Source organism: Sminthopsis crassicaudata, chromosome 5 (assembly GCF_048593235.1).
Source record: "Sminthopsis crassicaudata isolate SCR6 chromosome 5, ASM4859323v1, whole genome shotgun sequence".
NCBI classification, from domain to species: domain Eukaryota; kingdom Metazoa; phylum Chordata; class Mammalia; order Dasyuromorphia; family Dasyuridae; genus Sminthopsis; species Sminthopsis crassicaudata.
Window position 1 is genome coordinate 94,797,978 of NC_133621.1, and position 26,741 is coordinate 94,824,718.

Genomic DNA, 26,741 nt, shown 5'->3' on the forward strand with positions numbered 1-26,741 from the left:
TTGAGTTCTATACTTGGAGGTCAACTTTTTTGTTTAGCTCTAGTCTTTTCATCAGAAATAAATGGAATTCACCTGTTTCATTGAATGTTCATCTTATTCCCCAGAAGAAAATGCTCAGTTTGGCTGGGTAAGCTACTTTTGGCTACATATCAAGTTCCTTTACCTTTCAGGAATATCAGATTCCATGCCCTTTGATCCTTTAATGTGGATGCTGCTAGATCCTGAGTGATCCTTATTGTGGCTCCTCAAAATTTGATTTTTTTTTTCTGGCTGCTTGTATTTTTTGCTTGGTCAGATAGTTCTGGAATTTAGCCACAATATTTCTTGGAGTTTTAATTTTGGGATATCTTTCAATATGTGATCTATGAATTCTTTCAATGGCTATTTTAACTTTTGTTTCTATAACATCTGGATAGTTCTCTTTTATGATTTCCTGAAAAATAGTGTCTAGGATCTTTTTTTCATCATAATTTTCAGGGAGTCTAATAATTCTCAGATTACTCTCCTAGATCTATTTCCCAGGTCTGTTGTTTTCCCAAGTAGGTATTTAACATTTTTTCTATTTTTTTTCATTTTCATTTTATTTATTTATTTATTTATTTTTTTGCTTTTGCTTGACTATTTCTTAGTGTCTTCTTGAGTCATTCATTTCCACCTGTTCAATTATAATTTTTAATTATTTTCTTCAATTACTTTTAAAAATTTCTCTTTGTAATTGTCCAATTGAGTTTTTAAATGAGTTGTTTTGTTCTATGGATTTTTTTTCCCATTTCACAAATTTTATTTTTTAAGGAGTTATTTTCTTTTTCCTATTCACTAATTCTGTTTTTTTTTTCTTTTTCCATTCTATTATTTAATGTGTTACATGCCTTATCTAGACTCTCTTACAAAGCTTCCCTTTCCTTGCCCGATTTTTCTTCTAGCTCTCTTTTAAGAGCCTTTAATTTCTTCTATGACAGCCTTGTGTGGTGGGGATCAGATCATAACCACCTTTGGATCTAAAGACAATCTGTTTTTAGTCTCCTCAGGGTTTGAAGTCTGCTCACTTTCAGTATAGAAGGTAACTATAATTAGGGCCTGCCTTGCCTTTTTACTCATTTTTACACACACACACACACACACATATACATACAACACTATGGGGTAGTGAGGTATTTCCATGCTGCCTCTACTGACAACAGGGAGTAGCAGTGAAGTGGTAGTGGAAGACAGCTTCTGCACTGATCAGAGGCTAGCCTCTGAGATTGTGATGAGTTACTCTGGGTGCTGGGTCGGTGTGACCAGGTCCCAAGAGACTCTACCCTTTTGGGATCACAGTCTTTCCTTCCTCGTTTAAAGCTTCTCTGCTGATCTATTGGCTTGCTGCCAGGGCAGAGTCAGAGTAGTTGACACTGTGGTAGAGTTCTCCCCACAGATTTTCTTAATGCTCAGACCACACCCTGCCCCTCTTCTGGTCTGCTCAGCATGAGCTGTTCTCCATGCTCTCACTGCCCATCTGCCTGAGTCTGCACCTAGCCTAGCCCTGTTCCATCCCCACCCATGAGCAAAACCAGGCCTTTTCTGGCAAATTTTGAGATTATCTTCTGTTGGTAATGTGTTGTACTCCCAATATTCATGTTTTTTGGCAGTCAAGCACCAATTCTAAGGCTAAGTTTTGTAAAAATAGTTTGAGGATAAAAAGGAGCTCAGAAAGACCCATGTGTCCTCTCCACCATCTTGGCTCCACCCCCTATTCTTATATTTAAAGGGAAGATTTTATTCTATCCAAATTGAATATGAACATTGGGGGAGTTTTCCTTAATGATCTCTTGAAGAATGTTATCTAGGCTCCTTTTTTTTGGTCATGGCCTTCAAGTAAGCCAATAATTTTAAAACTGTCTCTTCTGGATTGACTTTATAGGTCAGATGTTTTTCCAATGAGCTATTTCTCATTTTTTTCATTCTTTTTAATTTGTTGGATTGATTTTTGCTGTCTCATAGAGTCATTAGCTTCCATTTGCATCATTCTAGTTGTTAATGTATGGTGTTCTACATTAGCTTTTCAATCTATTTTTCCATTTGGTTAATTCTACTTTTGAAAATGATGTTTTCTTCAAACACGGTTTCCCCTTCCTTTTCCAAGTTGTTGACTCTCTCATGCATAGCTCTCATTTCCCTGTTCATTTTTGTCTTTTACCTCTCTTATTTGCCTTTTAAAGTCTGAGCACTTTCAAGAAGATTCTTTTGTCTTGAGACAAAATCATTCTTTGAGATTTCTTCTGTGCACATTTTGTCCTCATCTGAGTTTGTGTTTTGGTCTGCCTTGTCACCATAGTAGCTTTATATGGTCAAGATCCTTATATTTCTTGCTCATTTTCTCCTTTTCTTATGAAATTTCCTCTTTTTTATACTTTCAGTTAAACTATGCTCCTGGGATAAAGGGGGAGCTGTCCCAAGTTTCCAATGCAACTCTGAGCCTAGGCTTTAGGAACAAGGATGCTTGTGTTTACAGGATGTATACTGTTCAGGAAACAAACTGGTTTCCCAGAATTTGTCTTCTGAGCTGGAACTGGAAGCTACAGAAGTGATTTGTTCCTCTACTGAGCCAGGACTGAGGGTCTTAGTTGCTGATTTGTAGAAAAAACATGAAGTTGGAATCAAAAGACATTGGTTAAATACAAGCTTTTCCACTTATACTGTTGTATAAATGGATAAATGGCTCAGTTACTTTATTTGCCTCATGGGAAAGACGGAAGGAATGTAAGATGTAGGCAATATCCATTAAACACTTGTCAGGCACTAGGAAATATGGCAATGACTTTACAAATGCTATATCATCTAATTCTCACAGGGATCTTGGGAAGTAGATGATTTTATTACCTCCCATTTTACAGAAACTAAGACTGATCAAGGTTAAATGATTTGTCCAGAGTCTCACAATTTTCTGTAATCTAAAGGTAAAATTTAAGTAGATCTTCCTGCCTACCTACCTAGCTGCCTTTCTCTAGCCTTTAGTAGGTATAGAAAAAAAAGAAATATGAAAGACATTTAACTAATCTAACAGCCTATAAGTATAAAAATTATTTACTACAGAGAACAGAGCTAGAGTATTTTCCTCTTGTCTTTCCACCACTTTCCTGAGATGTTTTAGTAAACTATAGATGTGAATTCTTTTTCATAAATCTTTAAATCCATGATTACACAATTTCTACACACAACTTTGTAATAGCCATCTTAAAATGGTTTGTTTTCTCCTTTAATGACAGGGAGGCAATTTGCCAATAGGCTATCCATAAAGTATTTTCAGTCTGATAAAACCTGCTAGAGTTTATATTCTACTGGCATAGAGTTTGAGACTATAGAGTCATCTTAACACCATGATGAGATATTAGAGCAGGACTCTATGGAATGTATGCTCAGAGTATGAGGTACTCTTAATCAATATTGAATGTGATCCAACCGATTCCAGAAAATCTGATGCCTACAATATCCAAAAGAGTCATTTTTCTCTTACATGCACTGTTCCGTTGGATCCCTGGTTGTTTTAATTTTTATTTTTCAACTTGCTCCACTGGATCCTTGCTATTAGTCTACTATTAGTCAACTCAACTGACTGATATCTGTTTTCCTGAACTTATTTAATTTTCTTTTCTTTATATGGAATATCTTACTTCTTCAGGTTTTTTTTTAAGACAGAACATATTTTCCACCATAAAATCATTTCAGTTTAATATAGTCTCAAAAATTCTTGCTCTTAAATCTTAGGGGAGAAAAGTGAAGAGGAAGTTCAGTAGCTTAATAAATGCTATGAATTACTATATTGGCACAGATTTATAAGCTAGTCAAAGTACTCACTGTTTTAAAATATCATAAATTAAAGAGAAGGGAAGAATCTAGTTGAAGGAAAGAATTTAAGGAAAATATGGAGAATCCTGGATTACCAGTCAGGAGCACTGCATTCAAATCCTTGCCTTTTTCTTTATTAACCATATAATATTATTGATATAACTCCAACTCTATAAGTCTTAGGTTCTTCTTATGTAAAATGAAAGCATAGTACTGGATAGCTTCTTAAATCCTTTCCAAATCTCAATCTATGATCCTGTTTTTCTAAGCTATTCAAATTATTTCCCTTCAAAAAATATTTTTATTATTCATTAAAGATAAATGATTTCATTATCTAAATGCAAAATAAAGCCTTTATTTCACATTTGTTATTAAAATTGATCACTATTGTAAATAATTAAAAGTGAGACTATTAGGAATCCTAATGTTCATTAATGAAATATTTGAAATGATTGTGTTTGCCCATTTGGCTTTCAAATAAAAATTTGGTATTTTTGGTGTGATTTCTTTTACTCACTGCCAAGCTATATTACTATATCAATAGCCATTAACCTTCAAAGGGCAAAAATGTCAGATTGAAGAGTTTCTATGAAATGCTGACCTTTTTTGATAATAAAAGTCTTGTGTAAATCTATTGGTAAGATATGTATTTGTATCTGAAATAAATTTAAGGATTTTTAAGTAAGCATGATAGAATACCAAAAAGAAAAAGGGACTTTTTTTCTCCTTCGTTTTATTTGGATCTATTATCAAATATTTATTTTTGTCAGATTGGATGCAAACATTGTGGATAACTTTGCAATAGATTTAAAATCTTTCCCAGAACCTTGAGGATATCATAAACAGCTCTATTTCCAATACTGTATACTGTAACAAAGTTGAAAAATACAGAACCTGGATAGTCATTGAGTGTACAGAATACAAAATTGAGGTTTCACCAAGCTTCTGTATAATAGTAGAATGGGAATTTGTAATCTACACTGGACACAATTCTTTTTTCATCTAAAATGTGGGAAAACAATTCCAAACTTATTTCCAAAAGACACTGGGAAGAATTAATAATGAAACTAGTTGTTTTCACTCTTATTGGAAGTGTATCAGGGATGATAATTGCATTAGAGATTAGAATAAAAGTAGATTAGTTACCAAAAAAAAATATTTGCCAAGACATTTTGGTATTCTGATTCTTATTCTCAAAATCAACATAGACTTGCTCTAATCCATTAGCAAAAGTATATGCACAGATGGCAGTGGGAATACTCTACTCTACAGTTTGGGAAATATCTACTAGGTTAGAGGCTCAGTGTGTTTTTTTAGGCATCTGTATAACTATCAGAATGTTAGCACTTTGAAGTTAAGAATATGTTAACTCTCTTCCCCTACATGTTTTTCCCCAAAATTTTATTTTCCCGTTATGCATAAAAATCAACATTTTTCTTGGTTATACATATACAATTGTTTTTCACATATTTCCTTATGAATCTTATTGGGAGAGATCTCATATATGCTAAACATGTACAATCCATATGTGTGTGTGTGTGTTTTACACATTTATCATGCTGCACAAGAAAAATCAGATCAAAAAAGAAAAAAAATGAGAAAGAAAACAAACAAGCAAGAAAACAACAACGAAAGGTGAAAATACTATGTTGTAATCCACATTCTATCCGAATAGTCCTCTCTCTGGATATAGATGCTTCTCTCCATCATAAGTCCATTGGAATTGGGTTGAATCACCTCATTGTTGAAAAGAGCTCTGTCAGAATTGATCTTCCCATAATTTTGTTGTTGCATACAGTGTTCTCTTGGTTCTAATTGATCATTAAATGAAACAAGTGCTATATAACCTTAGTCTCCTTGATACAATACTGTACTGAAAAATTATGTTGCTTTAGCAATGCCCAGCTTCTTACAACACTGAAGTTTTATCTGACACTGTACCTTTATAATCTATCCCATTCTCTATCAATATCTTTATCTCATCTTATATCTCAAAGAGAAATTATTATTAAAAAACAATGATTTAGAGAGTTCTCCCTTTTTATATAGTCCTCATTTGAATGTCCAGTTTTTGGAGGACATTACAGATGAGCCTGAATTAACTGTCCTCAATTTTTGTCAGATCTGTTACAAATTTATAAATAATTTAATTTCACCATATCCTACTGAGATATGGATAGGGATAAATTCTTTGAGTGGATTTTCCAAGGCTGGGTAATTTATAAGTAAATGACATAATCAAAGTCCATTATAATAAGCCCAGATCCTCACTGTAATATTCATTCTTTCTCATTTATTCCAAGTGACTCAGTCAGAGTTGATAAACAACTTCTGGAAAACCCATTTTTCCAAGGACATGTAAATCTTGAGCATTGTATATTTAAGTGCACCTATAACTTCTTTTATTAACATGCTAGCATTATTAATAAAATGACTAATTATCCAGAAATTATGCTTCTTGAACATTTTAAACACTGCACAAACAAAAAGAATACAAAAATAAAGAGCAATAAAAAATTTAGAGATGAAGTCAGAGTTGCGGGGAAAGAAGAAAAGAATATAAACATCTCTCTATCATCTATTTTATGCTATGCACTAAGCAATTTATATATATATATACATATATATATATATATGTATATATATATATATATATATACATATATATATATATATTCTCTTAGTTGATCCTCCTACTAACTCTGAATCTCCAATTTACATTTGAAGAAATTGATGGAAACAGAAATTAATTGACTTGTTCTGGGTCACAGCTAAAGTGTCTGGAGTCACATTTGAATTAAAGTCTTCAAGACTTCAAGTGCAGTGCTCTATTTCATGAGCCATCTAAGCTACCTCTAACATTGTTCAGAGTAAAATACAAAGGGATCTTTCCCATTTAAAAAACAAAATAAAATAAATTTCCACTTACCTTTACCAGTATCCCAAACAATTATCTTATATCTTTCTTTATCATTATCAAATATCTGAAAATAAGTAGTTTTCCTCACTCTGCTTACTACTGCCTTTGAAGGCCTTTTCAATCTGGTTTCTCAATCCCACCATTTCCCAGAAATTATTTTCTCTAAAGTCACCAAAGATTTGTTAACTGGTAAATCCCATGCATTTCTGACCATCTGCAACCTATTTGTTATCTTTGTAATTGATGAAATCCTTCCTTCATACACACATATTTTTCCTTTCTTTTTATATCTTATACCCTAATATTTACTCTGAAGTACAGTGACACTAACTTCTCTACTTTTCCTCAAACAAGAAACTCCATCTCTAGATTCTGAATATTTTAAATATTTATCTGTCCATTGTGTATGGAATACCTTCTCTCTTCTTTCACCTGTTCCATCTTACAAGTTCCATCTAAAATCTTACTTTCTAAAGAAGGGGTGGGGCAACCTGTTGTTTTTCTGCCAAGGGCTATTTGAATATTTATATTATCATTCATGGACCATACAAAATTATTAACTTATAGAACTCAAGCAGCAGGAGCTTGTTATACCTAACTTTTAACTGTCTTAGCAGATGATTTCACTGGCCTTATTTGGGCTGTAGACTAGATGTTCCTCACCCTTATTCTGCAGGAAAACTTTCCTGACCTACTTTAATTTTTGTGCCTGCCCTCTGCTGATCATTTCCTATTTATCCTGCATTAATTTATATATAGCTGTTTATTTTTTCCTTGATAATAACATCTGACTTTTATCTTTCTTTATATTCTTAGCACAGTATACTGTATCTAGCAGTCCCTTAATAAAAATTTAATGACTTACTGTTGACAATCCTTTTCTGCTGCATAATCTCTGTTCCTACATAATCTCTGTAGCTTCTCTGACTTTAGACCCTTCCATTTCTCCTCATAGTTCTCTATTACTACTTTTGAATCTTCAAAATTTTTCCTTCTTTTGGGCAACCTCATCTAATATCATGAATTCCACCATGCCTAATTCTACAAACTTAATATATGTCTCCTTAAATCTTTCTTTTAAACATCACTGTTTATTTCTTCTCCTCTCTGTTCTTTTTTTCTTCCTTCTCCTCCATCCTTGTAGACATTAGTTTTATAATTTCAGATTCACCTTGATTCTTCACTTATTCTCACTTCTTATAACTAATCAGTAGGCAAGTCTCCTCAGTTCTAAATCCATAATACTGCTTTTGGACAGGCCATTCTCAATTATTATTTGAATGGTTCAAATAGAGTGCTATTAATAATGCATCATTGTCAAAATTTGCGTACATGTTACCAGTATCTCATCTCTCCAAACCATACAAAATAGGGGGAAGCATCTTAAAATATCATTATTATAAGTCAGTAGGTTGCTTTAAAACTTCCAAAAGCTTCCAATTACCCTTTGAGATGGTATTTATGAAGCATTCAGCACATAGTAGGTTCTTTTTAAATATTCTGACAAAACACAAAGTGTCCAGGTAGATTTGTAAATCCTCCATGATCCAAACTCCTTCTACCATTCCAATTCTATTTTATACAATTCATCTTTTTAAATTCTAATCAAATTAATCTGAATTAAGCATTCCACTATCCTTATATCTGTACCTAAGTTAACTTTCTTACCTTCTCACTGTTATCTTTCCCCCTTCAAAGACAATGTTTTTTGTTTTTTGTTTTTATTTTTGCAAAATTCTACTCAGATGCCATCTACCAAGTGAAACCATCTTTATACTTAAGTGGCTGGTAGTGTTCTTTGCCTCCACAATTTACCTTATGTCATTAAATGTGTATATGTTATGCTCACCCAAATCTCTGAAAAATATGAATTCTTCAAAGTCAAGGATGATTTTGTTTTTCCCTTTATGTATTCATGATCAAAATATTCTAACCACTCACTTGAAAACAATCTATTTTAAAATACATATACATATAGTCTTTTCTAAAACATTTTCTAATAAATCTATAAGGTTCTAATAACCTATACATACCTATAAGTAATTTCTGTTGTTCTTGTTTTGATTATGTGGTGAGTGAAATGGGAGAGTTTCTCAGCATAATAAATAATGAAAATTATTTATAATTATTATTGTTTTTGCTTTCCATCTATGGTTTCATCTGTGTGGAAAACTCCCTCTAGTAAAGAAAATCAGCAAAGCATTTGCAATTTTTTGTATTGTATTATATTATAATTGTATTGTATTGTATTGTAATTTTTTAGAGAGTTACTTGGGGTCACTGAAAGACTAAATTATTTGCTTAAGCATTTGGGGTCAGTGAAAAACTAAATTATTTGCTTAAGCATTTTGAAAATCTTTAAAATTTTCTCACTTTGCCTAGGAAATTGTAGAAAAATAAAATCGTTTAAAAGTGATTTATTTAAACTGTTATTCTGAAAACCCAATAATTGTGCAAATTATTAAACCAGATATGAAACCTAGATTCACTGCTCCAAATATTTTTTCCCTAAAGTGAGGTATGTTTGGCAAATGAACCAACTGGCTTTCAAAAAATGTGCCAAACTTTTAAGCTAACCATTATAAATATTTTCTTCATCAGTTTCTCATGTATAGACAGTCAAAAATGAACCAATCAAGCCCTGGATTTTATTGTTTTCTGATTTTTGAGATATAAATGTTCATACTGAAAATTTAGTAACCAGATTTTTGGCACTGTATTCAAACTGATTACAGCATACTCTTGCATAAAGTGTACATAGACATTCCAGCTATGACATTTGGCTTGTTCTAGTATTTAGGATAAGGTACAGAACCCAGTAAAGCCTTTGAAGTAACCATGATTCAGATTACCTAAATAAAAATTAATACACTAAATTATACTTGGACATATAACACAGATATTGCAAACTAATGAGAACAGTTATAATAATCTATCTATAATTATTATTTCAAATGAATTTCTTGGATATTTTGAATTTCCAATGGCAGACCAAAGTACAGACAACTTCAGCAAGATATTTAGCAGTCTTCAAAATTAACTTCTTTATGCTAATGCATTTAAATCCAAAGGAAAAAAAAAAAAGGTGGCTTATAGCTACTATAGTCATCTTAAATATACAAGCTATCTAAAGTTATGCTACTATGTTAAAATTCATTAGTGAATGATTTTTCTTGAAATCTTTTCAAAATACAAATATCAGTTCAAACAAATCAGAGGATAATATATTAAAGCTTGAACAAAACTTAGAAATCATTAGCTCAAATGTTTTCATTTTACAGATGAGAAAACTGAATCCAAGGGAGATTAAGTGACTTGTCTAGGATAATAGAGATGCTTATTTTCTAAGGCAGAATTCAAACTTAAATTATCCTGAATCTAAATCAAAAATTCTATTCACTGCATCATATACATGCTCAATCTTAAATCCAAGAATACCTTTAAAAGCAAGAATACCTTTACAAAAACTGATGTCTTCTTTCATCTGTCAATTTAATTTATATAGTTGGATTCAACTTTAAACAATCTCATCTAATCCATAGTCACACTTACTTACCCAGTCAAAATAAAGAGCAACCTCATATGAGACTGATGAAAAATGTCACAATTATGCTTACAAGAGAAGATAAAAATTTAAAGATATCTTCAAGTTAATGCACAATTTTACAAATTAAAACAGTTACAGAGACCCTTGTATATTCCTAAAGAAAAAAAGGCACTTGAGGAGATAAAGATTAGTATAGTGCTACTTCACATTCTGGAAAAAAATTCAATCACAAAAGGTCATTATTTAGCTTTACCCCAATAGTGCATGTCTACATAATAGTCAAGATGATTAATAGCATCCTCTTTTATCAACCATTTTTTGGGGAAAGGAGAAAATATTAAACACATAATCATACTGTGTTTGAATGGCCATGTGTATACAGAATATTGAGTAACTCAACAGACTGACAAGTAGAGAAAAATTATGACCTCTTAAAATGAGAATCTCTAAATACAGATGTGCATTTAGGAATGGTGATCAAAATTCACTAGTCTAGGTATTAGAATATACAGAAAATAATATAGAATGTCCACTCAACTTATTAAAATTCATGAGACTTTTTAAAGTATCACACAGCTCAAGAGGGGCAGAAACAGAAAATCTATTTCACAGAAATAGGAAGCTTATTTAGAATTCACCTTGAAAATAGCTTTTCCTTTATATGATTTAGCAATGACCTCTCCCTCCCCCATTTCCTAGAAGGTAGTTATAGAACATATATTTGAAACCCAATATGAAAATTATTGAATACATATAATGATTATTAATTACACATAATAATTATTAATGAAACATGTGTAGGCTTTTAAAAAACTATTTCTCTCTCACATTTAGTCAAAATCTTCCAAAGATCAATGTCTATTTGTACAAAATAGGATGGGAAAAATTGGGATTAGTGAGAATAAGTATGTTAGAATCCATAGTGAAATAGAAATAGTTATGTAAGATAATAAATTTAAAAGGAATCATCAGAAATGGATATATACCTTTATTTCAAAAAATGATAAACCAATATATTTTATTTAAGAGAATTGGTCTTCCTGAAAAGTGAAATCAAGGCTTTGCAATCAATAATTACTCAGTGACAGAGGCTTTTCATTTATTCAGCGAATCTATTGGAAATAATTGCAAAGATTAAGCAATTTGAATTATTTAGTATACTGTCACTTTTATTGTAAGTAAATATTTTTGGTTAACATGTTACTATGCTACTTGTGACTAAGCTGGGTCCTGAACAGCTCTGGCCCACTTCCCTAAGTGCCACATGCATTCATTGTATTTTTATATCTGGGGAAACAAAAACATTCTTCAAAAGTGTGTCTGACATTTGGTCACTATTTCTCTACTGCTTTGACATATCTCATATATATCTGCCTTCAGTTACTTATAGAAACTTTAAAAAATAATAAACTGGGTGTTAATCAGGCAGGTGTAAGCTGAAGTTAAGAAGAAATACTTAAAACCAAAAAGTGTAAACAACAGAGTTACACTAAAAAGAAGTATCCTTTAGACTATACTTACTGAAGATAACTACTAAACTCCAATTCTTTTATGGACAGCAAGTATTCTATGATTGTTTTTTGAAGAACTGGGTTCTAGAGAGAAGAAACATCTGAAGGTAGTTGTTTTTCTGTCCATTCTTCAATATTTTAAAAGTCAGAGGGTCTACAAGTTAATTTGCTAACGAGAAGAGAGGTAGCCAAGATATTGAGTTCAAATTTGTTGAAAAATGTCAAAACTTTATGTATGATGTCCATTTTCTTAAAATAACAATGAAAGAGTTAAACTTCAATGAATCACAATTGTTAACTAAATATATCATTATCATCATCATCATGTTCACTGAATATTTTTCTCTATTTTGTTGTTTAGAATAATGAGAGTTTAAAAGTCTAACCTCCAACAGAATATTGCTACACAATTGTAATGTTGGAAAATGGTTTGCTAGGGTTTTGTTTGTTTGTTTGTTTGTGTTTTTTTTTTTTCACTAGTGATTTAGTTGAAAATCTGGAAAATAATTCTCCAACCAGAGGTAATTGTATTATTTTCTGCCAGTACACAATAAAGTTACATTATGAGAATGTTATATTAATCCTCTAATGTCATATGTTCATTCCAAATATCTATGATCAAAATTCAATTGAATTTCTTCAGTTAAGGTAAAAGTAATAGTTAAGAAAAATGCAATCTTGAAATGTGGTTTGTAATGGATTCTAAATGATGAAATACTTACCTAGAATATTTCCTCTTTTTGAAAAAGTCAGAATAAAATACTTAGGTTTACTGTTAATGAATCGATTTACTCAAAGAATTTCACATTTAGGATACTGAAACTATAACTTGGATAATCTCTTGGGACTGTTTGGCCCATCTTCATTTATTTGATTTCTGCAACTGAGAAGAATATCTAGAGAAGATGAATGGTACAGTTTAGCTATTTCTGTTTCCAACCATAGTTATAGAAGTAAAAGGAGTTTTAAATATTCAAGTAGTTTCAGCTATGCAAAGTTTTGAGTGTGAAATATCTGAACTACTTCTAAGAGTTTAATTTGGGAGTAACTTATCGTTTTGTTTTTTTTTAACACGTGAAATTTGATACTTTTTGAAATCATAACATTTAATCATTCAGATGATGCGGGCTTAATCCTTTGTTAATATAGTATATCAAACTAGTTTTATAATCTTTTTAAGTGACAAGTCTATGAAATTACAGGCTTATTTCTTTTAGACAATCAACTCTGAGTGCAATTATTATAAAAATGCATGTATATACATATATGCGCATATGCATATATGTATATGTATTCATGCATATGCTAATATGTATAAACATACACAGGGAGAGAAAAAAGAGATCTATACCTATGTCTTTTCACTTTTATATCCTTATCACCTAAAGCATTACTTTGAGCTGAATGAACATTTAATGTTTGATGAATGAATTAATCAATGAACTATGGATTTGTTCTTCTGGAAATATATTATCCAATGGGAAGCAAAAGGCTGACAACTTCTTCAAAACATAGACCAAGACATATCAATTCAGAAGCATCTTAACATATATTTTTGAAATTCACCAGGGAGAATATAATGTTTTCATGTGACAATGCATTGTCAATTACCCCCTGCCCATTACATATAAGAAAAAATATATATCTTTTATTTCTAATCTGATATACTTCATAAAATGTAAGGTAAGAGAATGAAAAATTAAGGAAATTAAGAATCAGTAAAATGTATAAGTCTCTGTATGTATAAAATATTTTTACTATCAAAAATATATTCAACCTTAGCTGGATAATAATTTCCCCATATTGAAATACTGTAAATATTAAATTCTTAATCAAACTACTAATCTTAATGTTGATCAAAGTGTATCTTTAATTTAGAACTTACTCAAGGTCATATAATTTTAAAAACTGAGAATCTTAACTAAGACCTGAGATTCCTATTATTGACATCACAAGTCAATATATTTTCAAACACTGCCATTATCCCATTCTGTTTGAGTGAGGAATCAAGTTTTCCTTCTTGGTATATACTTTCTCTATAAAGAAAAATTGTTTCATTCTTAATTTATTATTTTTTATGAAGTGCTTTTAAAATTAGAAAGCATACATTCAGAATTTAGCAGTAAGTAATGCTTGAGATTTTTAGGGATCAATGAGCTCACCACATTTGGGAGTTTTGAATGCACTAAATTATTTTTGGATTAGCAAAGATTAAAACATTTTCATTAGGAGTTGTTTCCTTTAATTTCAAGCTTCATGTGTATTTTAAAGGCAACATAATAATTATGTTTCTGATTCATTTCTATTTAAATGTTTTAAAAGACCTATGTTACTTGAAACAATACTGCTGAATTATTTTAGAGGTAGAATGGGTGGGATTTCATCAAAAGAAGTGAGAGACAAATTGCAGGCATCAAGAATGATATAAATAAAGTGAGAGGTAAGAATGAATAGGGTACTCATGGGCAACAGAGTATATTCTAGTTTGCTTTAAAAATGTGAAACATAGAAAAAATTCTTTAGGCTAATAATATCAATTTGTCAATATAGTACTAGATACTTTGCTATGCACTGTGGATCCAAATATTTAAAAACTGAAAGTTTCTTCTCTGAAGGAGCTTATTTTCTCTTGGAGAAGACTACATGTAGTAATATAAAGACATGAACAATATATAGAATGTAAAAACAAAATAAATTTACTTTAAAAAGTTGTATTTATTAAGATTTCATTAGATAGAAGGTAATTAGAAAGAACAGGTAATGGAAAGGCTTCTCTTTGAAGATGGTGCTTGAGCTATGTCTTGAACAGGATCAGAGATTGTGGTAGTATTTGAATGTAAAGCTGAATTTTGCTTTCCAAGTACATACGGAAAATTTTTTTTCAGAAAGGAGAAAAGATAACCCCCTTCTTCGCAATTTTTAAAGTGATATAAACAATAAACAGGAAAATAGACTGAAGGCAGGAAAATAGTTTCAGGGTATTATAAGAGTCCATGCAGTTCATAAGAGTCTTGTGGTAATAAAGAGGGAAAATGTTATACAGTTGGAAATGTCAGAATTGGATAAAGGTTTTGCTAGAGACATATAGAAGAGAAAACTCAAAGAGACTAAGAGAGTATTGGTTTCACAGACAAGTAGTGAAATCAGGAGAAGGAAAAAATTTTGAGAGGGATATAACAAGCTAGTTTTAGGCATGTTAAGTTTATAGAAATAGATTTAATGCTAACATTACTGATAATTAGAAGCTCATTAGAGCTTTATATTTTGTAATTCACTTTAACTCTTTATTATTATCTGACTCTCACCAAAGTCCTGAGATTTAGTTAGCACATTTTACAGGTGAGACTTATTTGTCAGTGATGTGCCAACCAGCTAGTGAATTTAGGAGGCAGAATTTGAACCCAGGTGTTTCTAATGTCATCTTCTGGTCCATTAAGTACAAAGGTGAAAATGTCCTGAAAACAACTGGAGTTCTTAACTATAAAGCTCAGAAGAGTGATCAGGAATAGAGACATAGTCTGAATAATTAACTAGATAGAGTTTGGAATTGAAGCTTTGGAAATGAATGATTACACCAAAACTGTGTATGAATATATGTACTTGGAAGAAAATTTTCCTTTGAGTTAGAAAAGATGATTAGCCCTAGGTTACATGTTATTTGTAAAAAGTCATATATTTGTGGTCGCTGTCCTATTTGGGTTCATCATCTAAGTATTTACTATTTGCCTGCTTTTTTTTTTTTCCCCCACAGCAATTTGTGTTAACCTTCACATAAATGTATTGTTTTATTGGTTTGCTTTTACCTACTGTCTTCTAAAATTGTATCTGTTTGAGATGTCCTGCATCATATAAGTTTAAGAAGATGATTACTCTGCAAAAACAAGAAAGAATTACTATTCTTGTTTCCAGAAATGACTTTGACTTAATGATGGTTTGTAATAGAGCATTTCCCAAGTGGCTTGGCCAGATAAGCTTCATGATAATATAATCAAAATATTATCATATCAAGTTCATATGCTCTAAAAAGGTACTAAGATCTAAATCTCACAACTTGCTGATTAAGGGGCTAACCCCAGACAAGAGCCCAATCCTCTTTATACTGAACCTTATTATACTTCATTGCTTAACACTGTAACCTCATGTGTAACACTTTACAGTAAAAGAATCTCTAATAAGAAATCAAGCTCCAAGTCACATAGCTGGCAAATATGATATCAGAAATAAAGGCTTCTAAGAAAATATCGATATGAATCATGTAGTTGATAAATGGGCTGAGTCCCATTTATTTTGTACTCCAAAAATCTAAACCATTTTTACAATAGTTGAATAAGGACCCCTTATCCTCCAAGTATCTCAACACTAGTTTGAGGATACTGTGTTATTAAGCCATTACTCAACAAATATATGCATTAAATAATGATTATAAGTTCAGTCCAAAAATACAATAACTTATGATGGATTTCATCTCATAGATAATTTTTAATGAATGATCATGCTTTCAGATAGATAATTATCTTTAGAATTTAGTTTCTTAATTTACAAATTTTAAATTTTGTCTTTATAACAATGACTCACCCAGATATTCCCATCTTGATGATATGGTTTCCAGTTCCTTCCTGTATCACTGTAGAGCATTCGGTACTGGGTCACCCAATCAGAGCTGCTATATCTACCTTGGGTTGCAATGGCACTGATCTGCTTCCTATTGCCAAAATCAACCTGTAGCCATTGGTAATGATCACTGTCTGAGGGAGACCATCCTCCAGCTCCTGTTAGGAGAGAGATATATAGAAACAGTGGAATCTTTGAACATCAGGCCTTTTAATTTGAGGATATCATTCTTAAATCTTTTAATTGGCTTTAACAATGTTAAATTCACAACATATAATATAAAATGCCCATTTATATATGCTTTTGGGAATACAAATAATATTTTTCCAGTGGATTACACTGTTACTTTAACCTTTTTTATGATATAATTATCCATTGTAATGGGCTTCTTTTCTAATTAGCAAATGTCTTCCTAATTCTTTAATTAGAGCTTAGTACTATATGTCAAGTTCTAATTGACTGAGGATTGACTAAATTGCCATGAATTCTTTTATTATAATAATTTACATTGTAAAAATACATAGTAATCTAAAAAAATCCTTTTGCTTTTAAGTGGAGTTTCACATTTAAAATTATAGATTCCAATTAAGTGTATAACTGTATGCTATTAAGTATAACTATAACCATAGTTACAGAACTTCTCTTTCTTCTTTGGATTTTTTAACAAAAATAAAATTGCAAACAATATTACTGATGGTAAGATGTAAAAGAATTATAAGTTTTGAAGAATTGTTACTTCTGTTGCTCACTACATATGAGTTGTCAAGGAATAAAAATAACTGATATTTCATACAAGGATTGTGTCACTTAATATAGAACTATGAATTAATCTGATACCAATATTTCGTGTGATATTCTTTCTGGAATTCAATAATGTTGAGCTATTCTTAAAATAACATAATAATGATATAAGAATAAAGGTGGTTTTATTATATCTAGGAACAATTTAAGAATAAAACAGCAGTTAGTTTTCTTTCAGACTACTAAAAAATATTGAGTAAATTATGTCAGTGATAAAAAGGTACTATCATGGAGCATTATCATTTCAGTTATTCATGGGAGAAAATAAATATTCAATAAAATTTAATAAGTTATTCAACATAGTTCTCATAAAGATATCTCATTTTAAAGTACAATCTTTAAGAGAATTCTTTGTTTATTATTAGAGTTGCTATAAATTAGAATCACAATATTATATATGTATGGCATTCACATTATACTTATATGTGAATATCTATAGACATATCTACATTTATGTCTATATATACACACATAGTATGAGAGACAGAAAGTCTCAAGATTTTTTGTTTTGGGGGGATTTGGGGGTGTTTTTGGTAATGTGAGAAGGAGCCACATAATTTGATCTATAATACCAAAGAAACTTTTGATTCTTTTCCATTCTTTGGGATTCCCCTCCCCTTTATTTAATTGCTAACTAACTTGCATTACTCCTTGCTTTTTCCCTTTGAGATGAATCTAATTTCCAGCCCTGAAGTACTTATAGATTCCATTAATGCCATTAATCTCCCTTCACATGATAAAAAAAACAATGAAATCTCCAAATTTGCATAGATTAAGTGACCCATTTTCTCCCTTATCATAGTACTCACTTTCAAATTCAATCCTTTTCAACTATTCCTAGGATTGGGATTTTCTTTTTTTTCTCCCTTCATCTATTGCCATAATAGTCTCTTAACTATGATAAATGTCTGAAATAATTTATTGCCTCTATTAAATACTTCCAAAGAATTCTAGGAACCTGGTTTGTGCAATCACATGAAACCTCTTTCTTGTTGTTCCTTATTCATCCCCATTTTGTTTTAGTCTTCTAAATCTGTATAATTGGGTACTTGCATTTGTTGTACTCTGTTTTCATATGGCCCTGATTTAATAGATAGTTGTTGTTACATGATAAATTTCTCATGAAACTGGAGCCTTAGAACTGTAAAACACCCTAAATATTGAGTTTAATGTCCTATAACTTAGAAATGTTTTCCAATTACTTATCCAATAAGTAAATCTTGCTTCTTCTTGAGTACCTCCAGGGAAAGGGAAATCTGTTTCTTTATAAGATAGAGAGTTGTATTTTTAATTTATTCCTCCTCCTGAGTCAAAAATATGTTCTCTCAAGATAAACCATATAAGTATCTTCACCATTCTAACTGAATCCCTCCAAACAGTTTGGCTTTTTACCTGTCATAATATGACTCTCAGGTACCCACCTTTACACCTAGCAGATTGCCAAAAATTACAGGAAAAGATGATAGATATTGAAGGAAATGTAGGAAATGTGGACACTGATGCACTGTTGGTGGAGTTATGAACTGACCCAGCCATTTTGGAAAGCAATTTGGAACTATGTCCAAAGGACTATAAAACTGAGCATGCCCTTTGATCCAGCAGTATCACTACTGGGTCTGTATCCCAAAGAGATAATAAAATAAAGAAAAGGATCCATGTATACAAATATGTTTTTAGGATCTCTTTTTGTGATGACAAGGATTTGGAAATTGAATGAATACATTCATATGAATGTAGTGGAATTGGCTGAATACATGTTATATGAATGTAGTGGAATATTATAATCTGTAGGAATTAATGAACAGGAACAAGCTGATTTCAGAAAAGCTTAGAAACACTTATATGATCTGATGCTGAGTAAAAAGGAAAACACATAATATCAGAAAGATTGTGTGATGGTCAACTATGAAAGATTTAACTCTTCTCAATAATGATCAAAGTTAATTCTAATAAACACTGAATGGGAAATGCCATCTGCATCCAGAGAAAAAAACTATGGAGACTGAATATAGATCAAACCACACTATTTTGTTGTGTTTTGTTTTCTATCTCATAGCTTTTCCCTTTCCTCCTGATTTTTTTCTCCCAACATAACTCATGTGAAAAAAATATTTTTTTAAATGTTTGTGCATGTATGATCTATATCAGATTGCTTGTTGTATTGGGGAGGGAGGAAATAAAAGAAGCAGGGAGAAAAACCATTTTGGAACTAAAAATCTTACAAAAAAACATTGAAAACTATGTTTACATGTAATTGGAAAAAAGAAAATACTATTAAAATTTTAAAGACCTAAACAGCAAATTCTGCATCTTATCTGGCCAGCACAAAGCTTACCATTATTATTTACTCTTTTTTTTTTAAACTTAAGAACTATGTAAAGTGTATTCCAAAAGTCTAGTTGCAGTTTTAAGTTTGATAGTTAAAACTTGCTCTAAAACCTTTGAGATGCAATGAATGTACACCCTGTCTTTACAATATTAACAATCAATCAGTCAGTAAGCTAAAAAATATTTATTAAATACCTTCCATGGTGCAGGCACTATATTATGTGCTAGGATGAAAAACAAACAAAAACCAGAACAAGACAATCTAAGGCCAAATTAGAACTCAGGTAGATAAACAAAACTAATGTGGACAAGATTAGAAGGGAAGCAACAAACTGGGAAAACATTTTTACATTCACAGTTTTTGATAAAGTCCTCATTTCTAAAATATATACAGAACTAACTCAAATTTATAAGAATTCAAGGTATTCTCCAATTGATAAATAGTCAAAGGATAAGAACAGACAATTTTCAGATGAAGAAATTAAAACTATTTCTAGTCATATGAAAAGGTATTCCAAATCCCTATTGATCAGAGAGATGCAAATTAAGACAACTTTGAGATACCACTACATATCTCTCATATTGGCTAGGATAACAGAAAAATATAATGATGAATGTTGGAGGGGATGTGGGAAACTGGGACACTGATACATTGTTGGTGGAATTGTGAACAGATCCAACCATTCTGAAGAATAATTTTAAACTATGCTCAAAAAGTTATCAACCTGTGCATACCCTTTGACCCAGCAGTGTTTCTACTAGGCTTATAGATCTTAAAGGAGGGAACTGGACCCATATGTGCAAAAATGTTTGTGGCAGTCCTTTTTGTAGTGGCAAGAAACTGGAAACTTAGTAGATGCCTATCATTGGAGAATGTCTGAATAAATTGTGGTATATGAATGTTATAAAATATTATTGTTCTGTAAGATACAACCAACAGGATAATTTCAGAGAAGCCTGGAGAGATAATGTTTTGTGAAATGAGCAAAACCAGGAGATCCATTATACAAAGCAACAACAAAACTATACAATGATCAACTCTGATGGACATGGCTCTCTTCAACAATGACTTGATTCAAACCAGTTCTAATTGTTAATTGTTCAGTGATGAAGAAAGCCATATTCACACAGGGAGAGGACTATGGGAACTGAGTGTGGCCAGCAACATAGCACTTTCATGCTTTCTATTGATGTTTGCTTGCATTTTTGTTTTCCTTCTCAGGTTTTTTTTTTCTTTCTAGATTGATTTTTCTTGTGCAGCAAGATAACTGTATACATAAATATGTATACATATATTGGAATTAACATCTATTTTAATATATTTAACACGTATTTGACTACCTGCCATCTCAGGCAGGGAGGGTTGGAAGGACAGAAACACTTGGAACAGAAAGTTTTGCAAGGGCCAATATTGAAAAATTTACCCATGCATATGTTTTGTAAATAAAAAGCTTTAATAAAAAATATTTTTTAAAAAAGAACTTGGTAGATGAGTCTTGATTTCAGATCTGGCACTGTATCCATTGTGCCACATAGCTCCCCTTAAGTATATACTTATTTCATCCATATTTCATCCATGGAGTACTTTATGAAATCCAAATGAACACAGGGAAATTCAGAAGCTGGGTTTTATTTCCTGTAATACATTATATTTGCCTTTTCATAAGAATATCCTAGCTATATGTGTTTCTTACATATGTAATATAATACAATTTATCTCCTATAATAGTTTCCTTCTACATGTGTTTTCCAAGATATGTTGACTCTTTGCACTGATAGTGTATTTTGTTGGAAGATTTGCATCAGTTTAAAAGGAAAAGTGTTTTATTATTTAATTTTTCTTCCTATGCTTTTTCATAAAATACTTTTGCTTTGAAATAATGGTGTCCTCTGACTAGGAAGAGCAAACACATCAATGAAGACTTCTGAAACTTCCAGATTTTCTTCTTACTTGTCTGATAACTCCTCTGCTTCTGTTATGAATATGAGATTTAGGAAATGTGTTTGTATTTAGTTGTGTTTGTGTATCTGTCTTTTTATCTTCAGTGCTTAATACAGTGCCTGGCACATAATACTTGCTTGTGGATTGACTGCTGTGCAAATTGCCTCAATATAGATTGGCTTTTCTGGAGGCATTATGTTCTAAGGATTCGAAGTAAATTTGGTGGGACTTATTTTTAGTTAACCCATTCTAACTCCTGATGATCAACAATTCCCTCAGTACACATAAATCACATAAAAATCTGTCCTACTATTTCCCCAGAAATTAACATCAAGATGAAACTTCCAGGACCCAATCTTTTTCTCCTTTTTTAAAGATAATATCAATTTTTCCTCATTTTTCTAATACAATACAGAGTTTCTGAATTTTCTCAAGGATTGTCAATTGTGCCTCAGCAACCTCATTAGAAATCTTGAACACCTGGATGTGTAAGAATTAGTTATTCTATTGCTATCATTTCAATTATTTTTGCCTAGAATCATCTTTTAAATATATTGGTTCTAGTCTTCTTGGTTAGAAAATCATAGCCTTGGTGTAGAAAGCAGGAGCAAAATTAAAAGTTGAGGAATATTGTTTTCTTGCTGCCATAGATTTAAAATATATGTGTTACATCAAACTGTATTCACAAGAAAACATATCTGCCCTAAAAATAAACAAAAACAAAGGAAAACAAAATCTCCTTGAAGAAAGGAATAACTTCTATTTTGTCATTATATCCCCACAAACAACAAAGTACTTTGTATACAGCAACAGGCAATTAAATGCTTGTTCATTCATTAATTGAATATTTGGAATATAATTTAAAAGCCACTATCACTTGCACTTTTTCCAGACTTCAGCTTATCTGGGATTGTGGCCTTCCTGACATTATTATGACATCTCTATGTTATTTATTTTCATTTATCTTTTGTTTACATATAACTCCATTTATAATTGCTTCTGTCTTCTAAAATCTGACTTTAGTACAGAATTTTCTATATAGAATTTTCCTGTATAATACCAAAGTAAAAATTAGTTTATGGAATAGGAGATGGGAAATCAGATAACCTGGCAGATTATTCAACTTAATGTCTAATATGGTTCATAGAGCACTTGCCTATGTAAGTGCTTCCTTGTAAGGAAAATCTAAGTTCAAATTCCATCTGAAACACCCACTAACCATGTAGCCACGAGGAAATTATTTACAAAATGAGAATATCTGCAGTAATTATCTGAAAGAGTTATTACAAGCATTAAGTAAAATTATATACACATATACACATATATACTCACATACATAAACATACAGATACGCATGTATATATATATATATATATATATATATATATATATATATATATATATATATATATATATATATTATATGTGAACGTGTATATGTGTGTGTTTCCTCTCCTATCACGTTAGCCCACACATATTCGAGTTTTGCACTGAAGCAGATCAAGGATGCTGTTTTAATTATTTTTTCATTGAGGACACAAAATCTTTACCATCAAAAGCACTTTATAACCTCTTTTTTTGCTTTTTTAATGCATTTTTTTCAAGAGAATTTTTTTACATACTATATAATGTATATTGTATTTAAATTACTCAAGAAATTATTACCTATTTATTACTTTCAAAAAGTATTTCATTTGCTACATAGATGGAATCACATATTTTGCTAGTTTTGAGGGATTTGAAAATATAAAACTCAAATGATCACATATAGGGTACTGTTAAACTTCTTCCTTAGATTATGCTACATGGAAGGAATGGAGATTAGCCCCAAAGGGAGGACATATGTCAGGTCTTCAACAGGAACTTGCTGGAAAAATCAATTAAAAGTTTCCTGTTACTCTTTGATCTATCAAGTAATGTAATTTGGGCAAGTTGATTACTTTGCTCATTTAGTTTGTGAAATGTGTAACCTCTATTGATTTAAGGATTTAGGATACTTCTTTCATCACAAAATATAGAGTGGAAAAGTTCTTTTAAAAAAAAAAGGGAAGAAGAAGTATTGTATTAAAAAAAAAAAAATGTTAGCTAACATAGACCACAAGTGCTGGATCATATTAGGCAGAACTTATCTAATAATCAACATAGGGTACACCACTAAAAATATTAGCTCTCAATTTCCAAAAAGAAGAAAATTATTCTTTCATCTAGAAATAGAAATCTGAGAAATATATATGTTCTGAGTACTTTTTAGTAATTTCCAGATATCCTAATCTCACAGATTTAATGCTATACAGGATCTTGGATACAATTTTGTTAAACCCCCACATTTTACAGATAAAACTTAGGCTCAAAGAGGTTTGAAATCTAGCTCAATATTAAATGGGTAGTAAAAAGATTGAAAGTTATAATTCATATCAATTCCAAATTTGCCTCTCATTTAACACTATCCTATAGCCTCTTCAATTTTGAAGGAATGAATATTTTCTTTTTATTTGCAGTTTAAAGTATTATAAAATCAATAATAAGGTTTTTGAAGACTATATCTTGGCGTTACTGGAATTATCTGAAGGAACATAAGCTACCTGGGAGGCCCAACTATTTATTCATTCTAAATATTGAAAAACAAAATGCTAATACAAGAATATGTAACAATAGATAAGTCAAAAGGGAGCAGTGGCTTAAAATATGAAAATCAGGGGAATCTCACTATTTGAGGGGGAAAATGCTACCATAAAAGCCTTAAAGATAATTTTTTTTAAAAGACTCTAGTCAAGGTGGTTGAATATTAAAGAAAAAACAATTGAGCCTAGATTAAGTAGACTATCAAAGATAATGGAATCAATGCTAATAAGTAGCAAATTTCAAGAAAAATATGATGACAAGAAAAAATGGACAAGGTTAAGTAAATGTCTTTCAAAGGCTCAAATTTACTGAAACTTTAGGGCAGAGTGAAAGAACACATCTGCAGAGTGAGACTGAAGCTCAGGAGCAAATCCTTCATTTTCAGAGAATAAAGTGTCTTCATCTTCCAATCGCTAAAGAACAGAGAAAGACCTAAGAAGTCCAAAAGAACTAGAAAGAGAAAATTAACTGAGATGCTAAATGCACATGCTAATGAAGGTAAGTAACCTTCATTAGCATTTTAAAAAATTAAATCCCTTGAAATTCTTGACTTTTTGTTCTTCCAGATGAACTTTGTTAACTATTTTTTTTCAAATATGTAAAATAATTTTTTGGGAGTTTGATTGGTATAGCACTAAGTAAGCAGATTAATTTATGTAATATTGTCATTTTTATTATATTCAGTTGACTTATCCAAGATATTTTTTCAACAGATTAGATATGATTTTATTTGTGTGGAAAGTGTTTTGTAGATGTCTTCATATAGTTCTTGACTTTCCCATGGCAGATAGATTCTCAAATATTTGTACTATTGACAGTTATTTTGAATGGGATTTATTTTTGTTTCTCTTGATGCTGGACTTTGTTGGTAATATACAAAAATGAAGATGATTTGTGTAGATTTATTTTGTATCCTGCAACTTTGCTAAAGTTGTAAGTTGTTTCTAGTAGTTTTTTTTTTGTTTGTTTGTTTATTCTCTAGGGTTCTATAAATATACCTTTATATCATCTTCAAAGAGTGATAATTTGGTTACCTCCTGATCTACTCTAATTCCTTTAATATCTTTTTCTTCTCTTATTGCCAAAGCTAACATTTCTAAAACAATATTGAATAATAACAGTTATTATTCTGTTTCACTCCTTATCTTATTGGGAATAGTTCTAGTTACATTACATATGATGCTTGCTGATGATTTTAAATAGATGCTACTGATCATTTTAAGGAAAACTCCATTTAATCTTATACTCTCTATGGTTTTTAATAGGAATAGGTGTTCGATTTTATCAAATGTTTTTCCTACATCTATTGAGATAATCATATGATTTTTGCTAATTTGGTTATTGATATAGTTGCTATAGTTTTCCTAATATTACACCAGTCCTACATTCCTGGTATAAATCCAACTTGGTCACAGTGAATTACACTAGGGATGACTTTATGTAATCTTGTTGCTAATATGTTATTTAAGATTTTTTACATCAATTCTCATTAGGGAAATTGGTCTATGACTTTCTATATCTATTTTCCCCCTGTCTGGTTTAGCTATCATCACCATATCTGGGTCATAAAATAAATTTGGTAGGACTCCTTCTTTCCCAATTTTTTTCCCAATAATTTATATAGTATTGGAATTAATTTTTCTTTAAATATTTGGTAGAATTCACATGTAAATCCATCTGGCTCTGGAGACTTTTTCTTAGGGAGTTGATAAATAGCTCGTTCTATTTATTTTTTCCAAAATGGGACTATGTACATAATTTATTTCCTTTTTTGTTAACCTAGACAATCTATATTTTTGTACATATTCCTCTATTTCACTTAGATTATTAAATATATTGGCATATAGTTGGGCAAAAATAACTCCTAATAGTGTCTTTAATTTCCTCTTCATTGGTGAAAAGTTGTCCTTTTTCATTTTTGAACTAACAATTTGATTTTCTTTTTTCCTTTTTCTAAGCAAATTTACTAAAGGTTTGTTTTGTTTTGTTTTGTTTTTTCCCTGAGGCTCGGATTAAGTGACTTGCCCTGGGTCACACAGCTAGGAAGAGTTAAGTGTCTGAGATCAGAACTCTGGTCCTCCTGAATTCAGGCCTGGTGCGCTATCCACTGTGCCACCTAGCTGCCCCAATTCAATAGTTTTTTTTAATTTTATTAATCTTTTTTATTTTCAGAATTTCAAATTTGGTATTTAACTGAGGGTTTTTAATTTGTTCATTTTCTAGTGTTTTTAGTTGTAAGCCCAATTCATTGATCTTTTCTTTCTCTATTTTATGCAAGTAAGCATGTGGAGATATAGCATTTCCCCTTATAACTGCTTTGGCTGCATCCCACAAGCTTTGTTTGTTGTCTCATTATGATCATTCTCTAGGATGAAATTACTGATTATGTCTATGATTTGTTGTTTAACCCATTCAATCTTTAGGATTAGAAGATTTATTATTATTTCTCTATGAAAACAAATATATCTGATGATCTCTCTTTGAATCAAATCTGATGAGAATAAGATTCATGCAATACTCATCCCCCTCCCTTATCTCCTCACTTATAACAGGTCTTCTTCACTTTCTTGTGAGATGCAAATTTCATTATTTTACCTCTTTTTCCAGTACGATTCCCTTTCCACTTCTAGTTTC

At 31.0% G+C, this 26,741-nt stretch overlaps 1 protein-coding gene across 1 annotated transcript in view; it reads right to left on the reverse strand.

Annotated features, from left to right (window-relative positions):
- Window positions 1–26,741, reverse strand: part of CNTNAP2 (contactin associated protein 2) — a 2,674,182-nt gene that overhangs the window by 1,858,667 nt on the left and 788,774 nt on the right. The window contains exon 3 of the mRNA XM_074267631.1: window positions 16,379–16,572. Within this exon, the coding sequence (XP_074123732.1) occupies window positions 16,379–16,572 (194 nt within the window). The remainder of the gene's footprint in view (window positions 1–16,378; window positions 16,573–26,741) is intronic.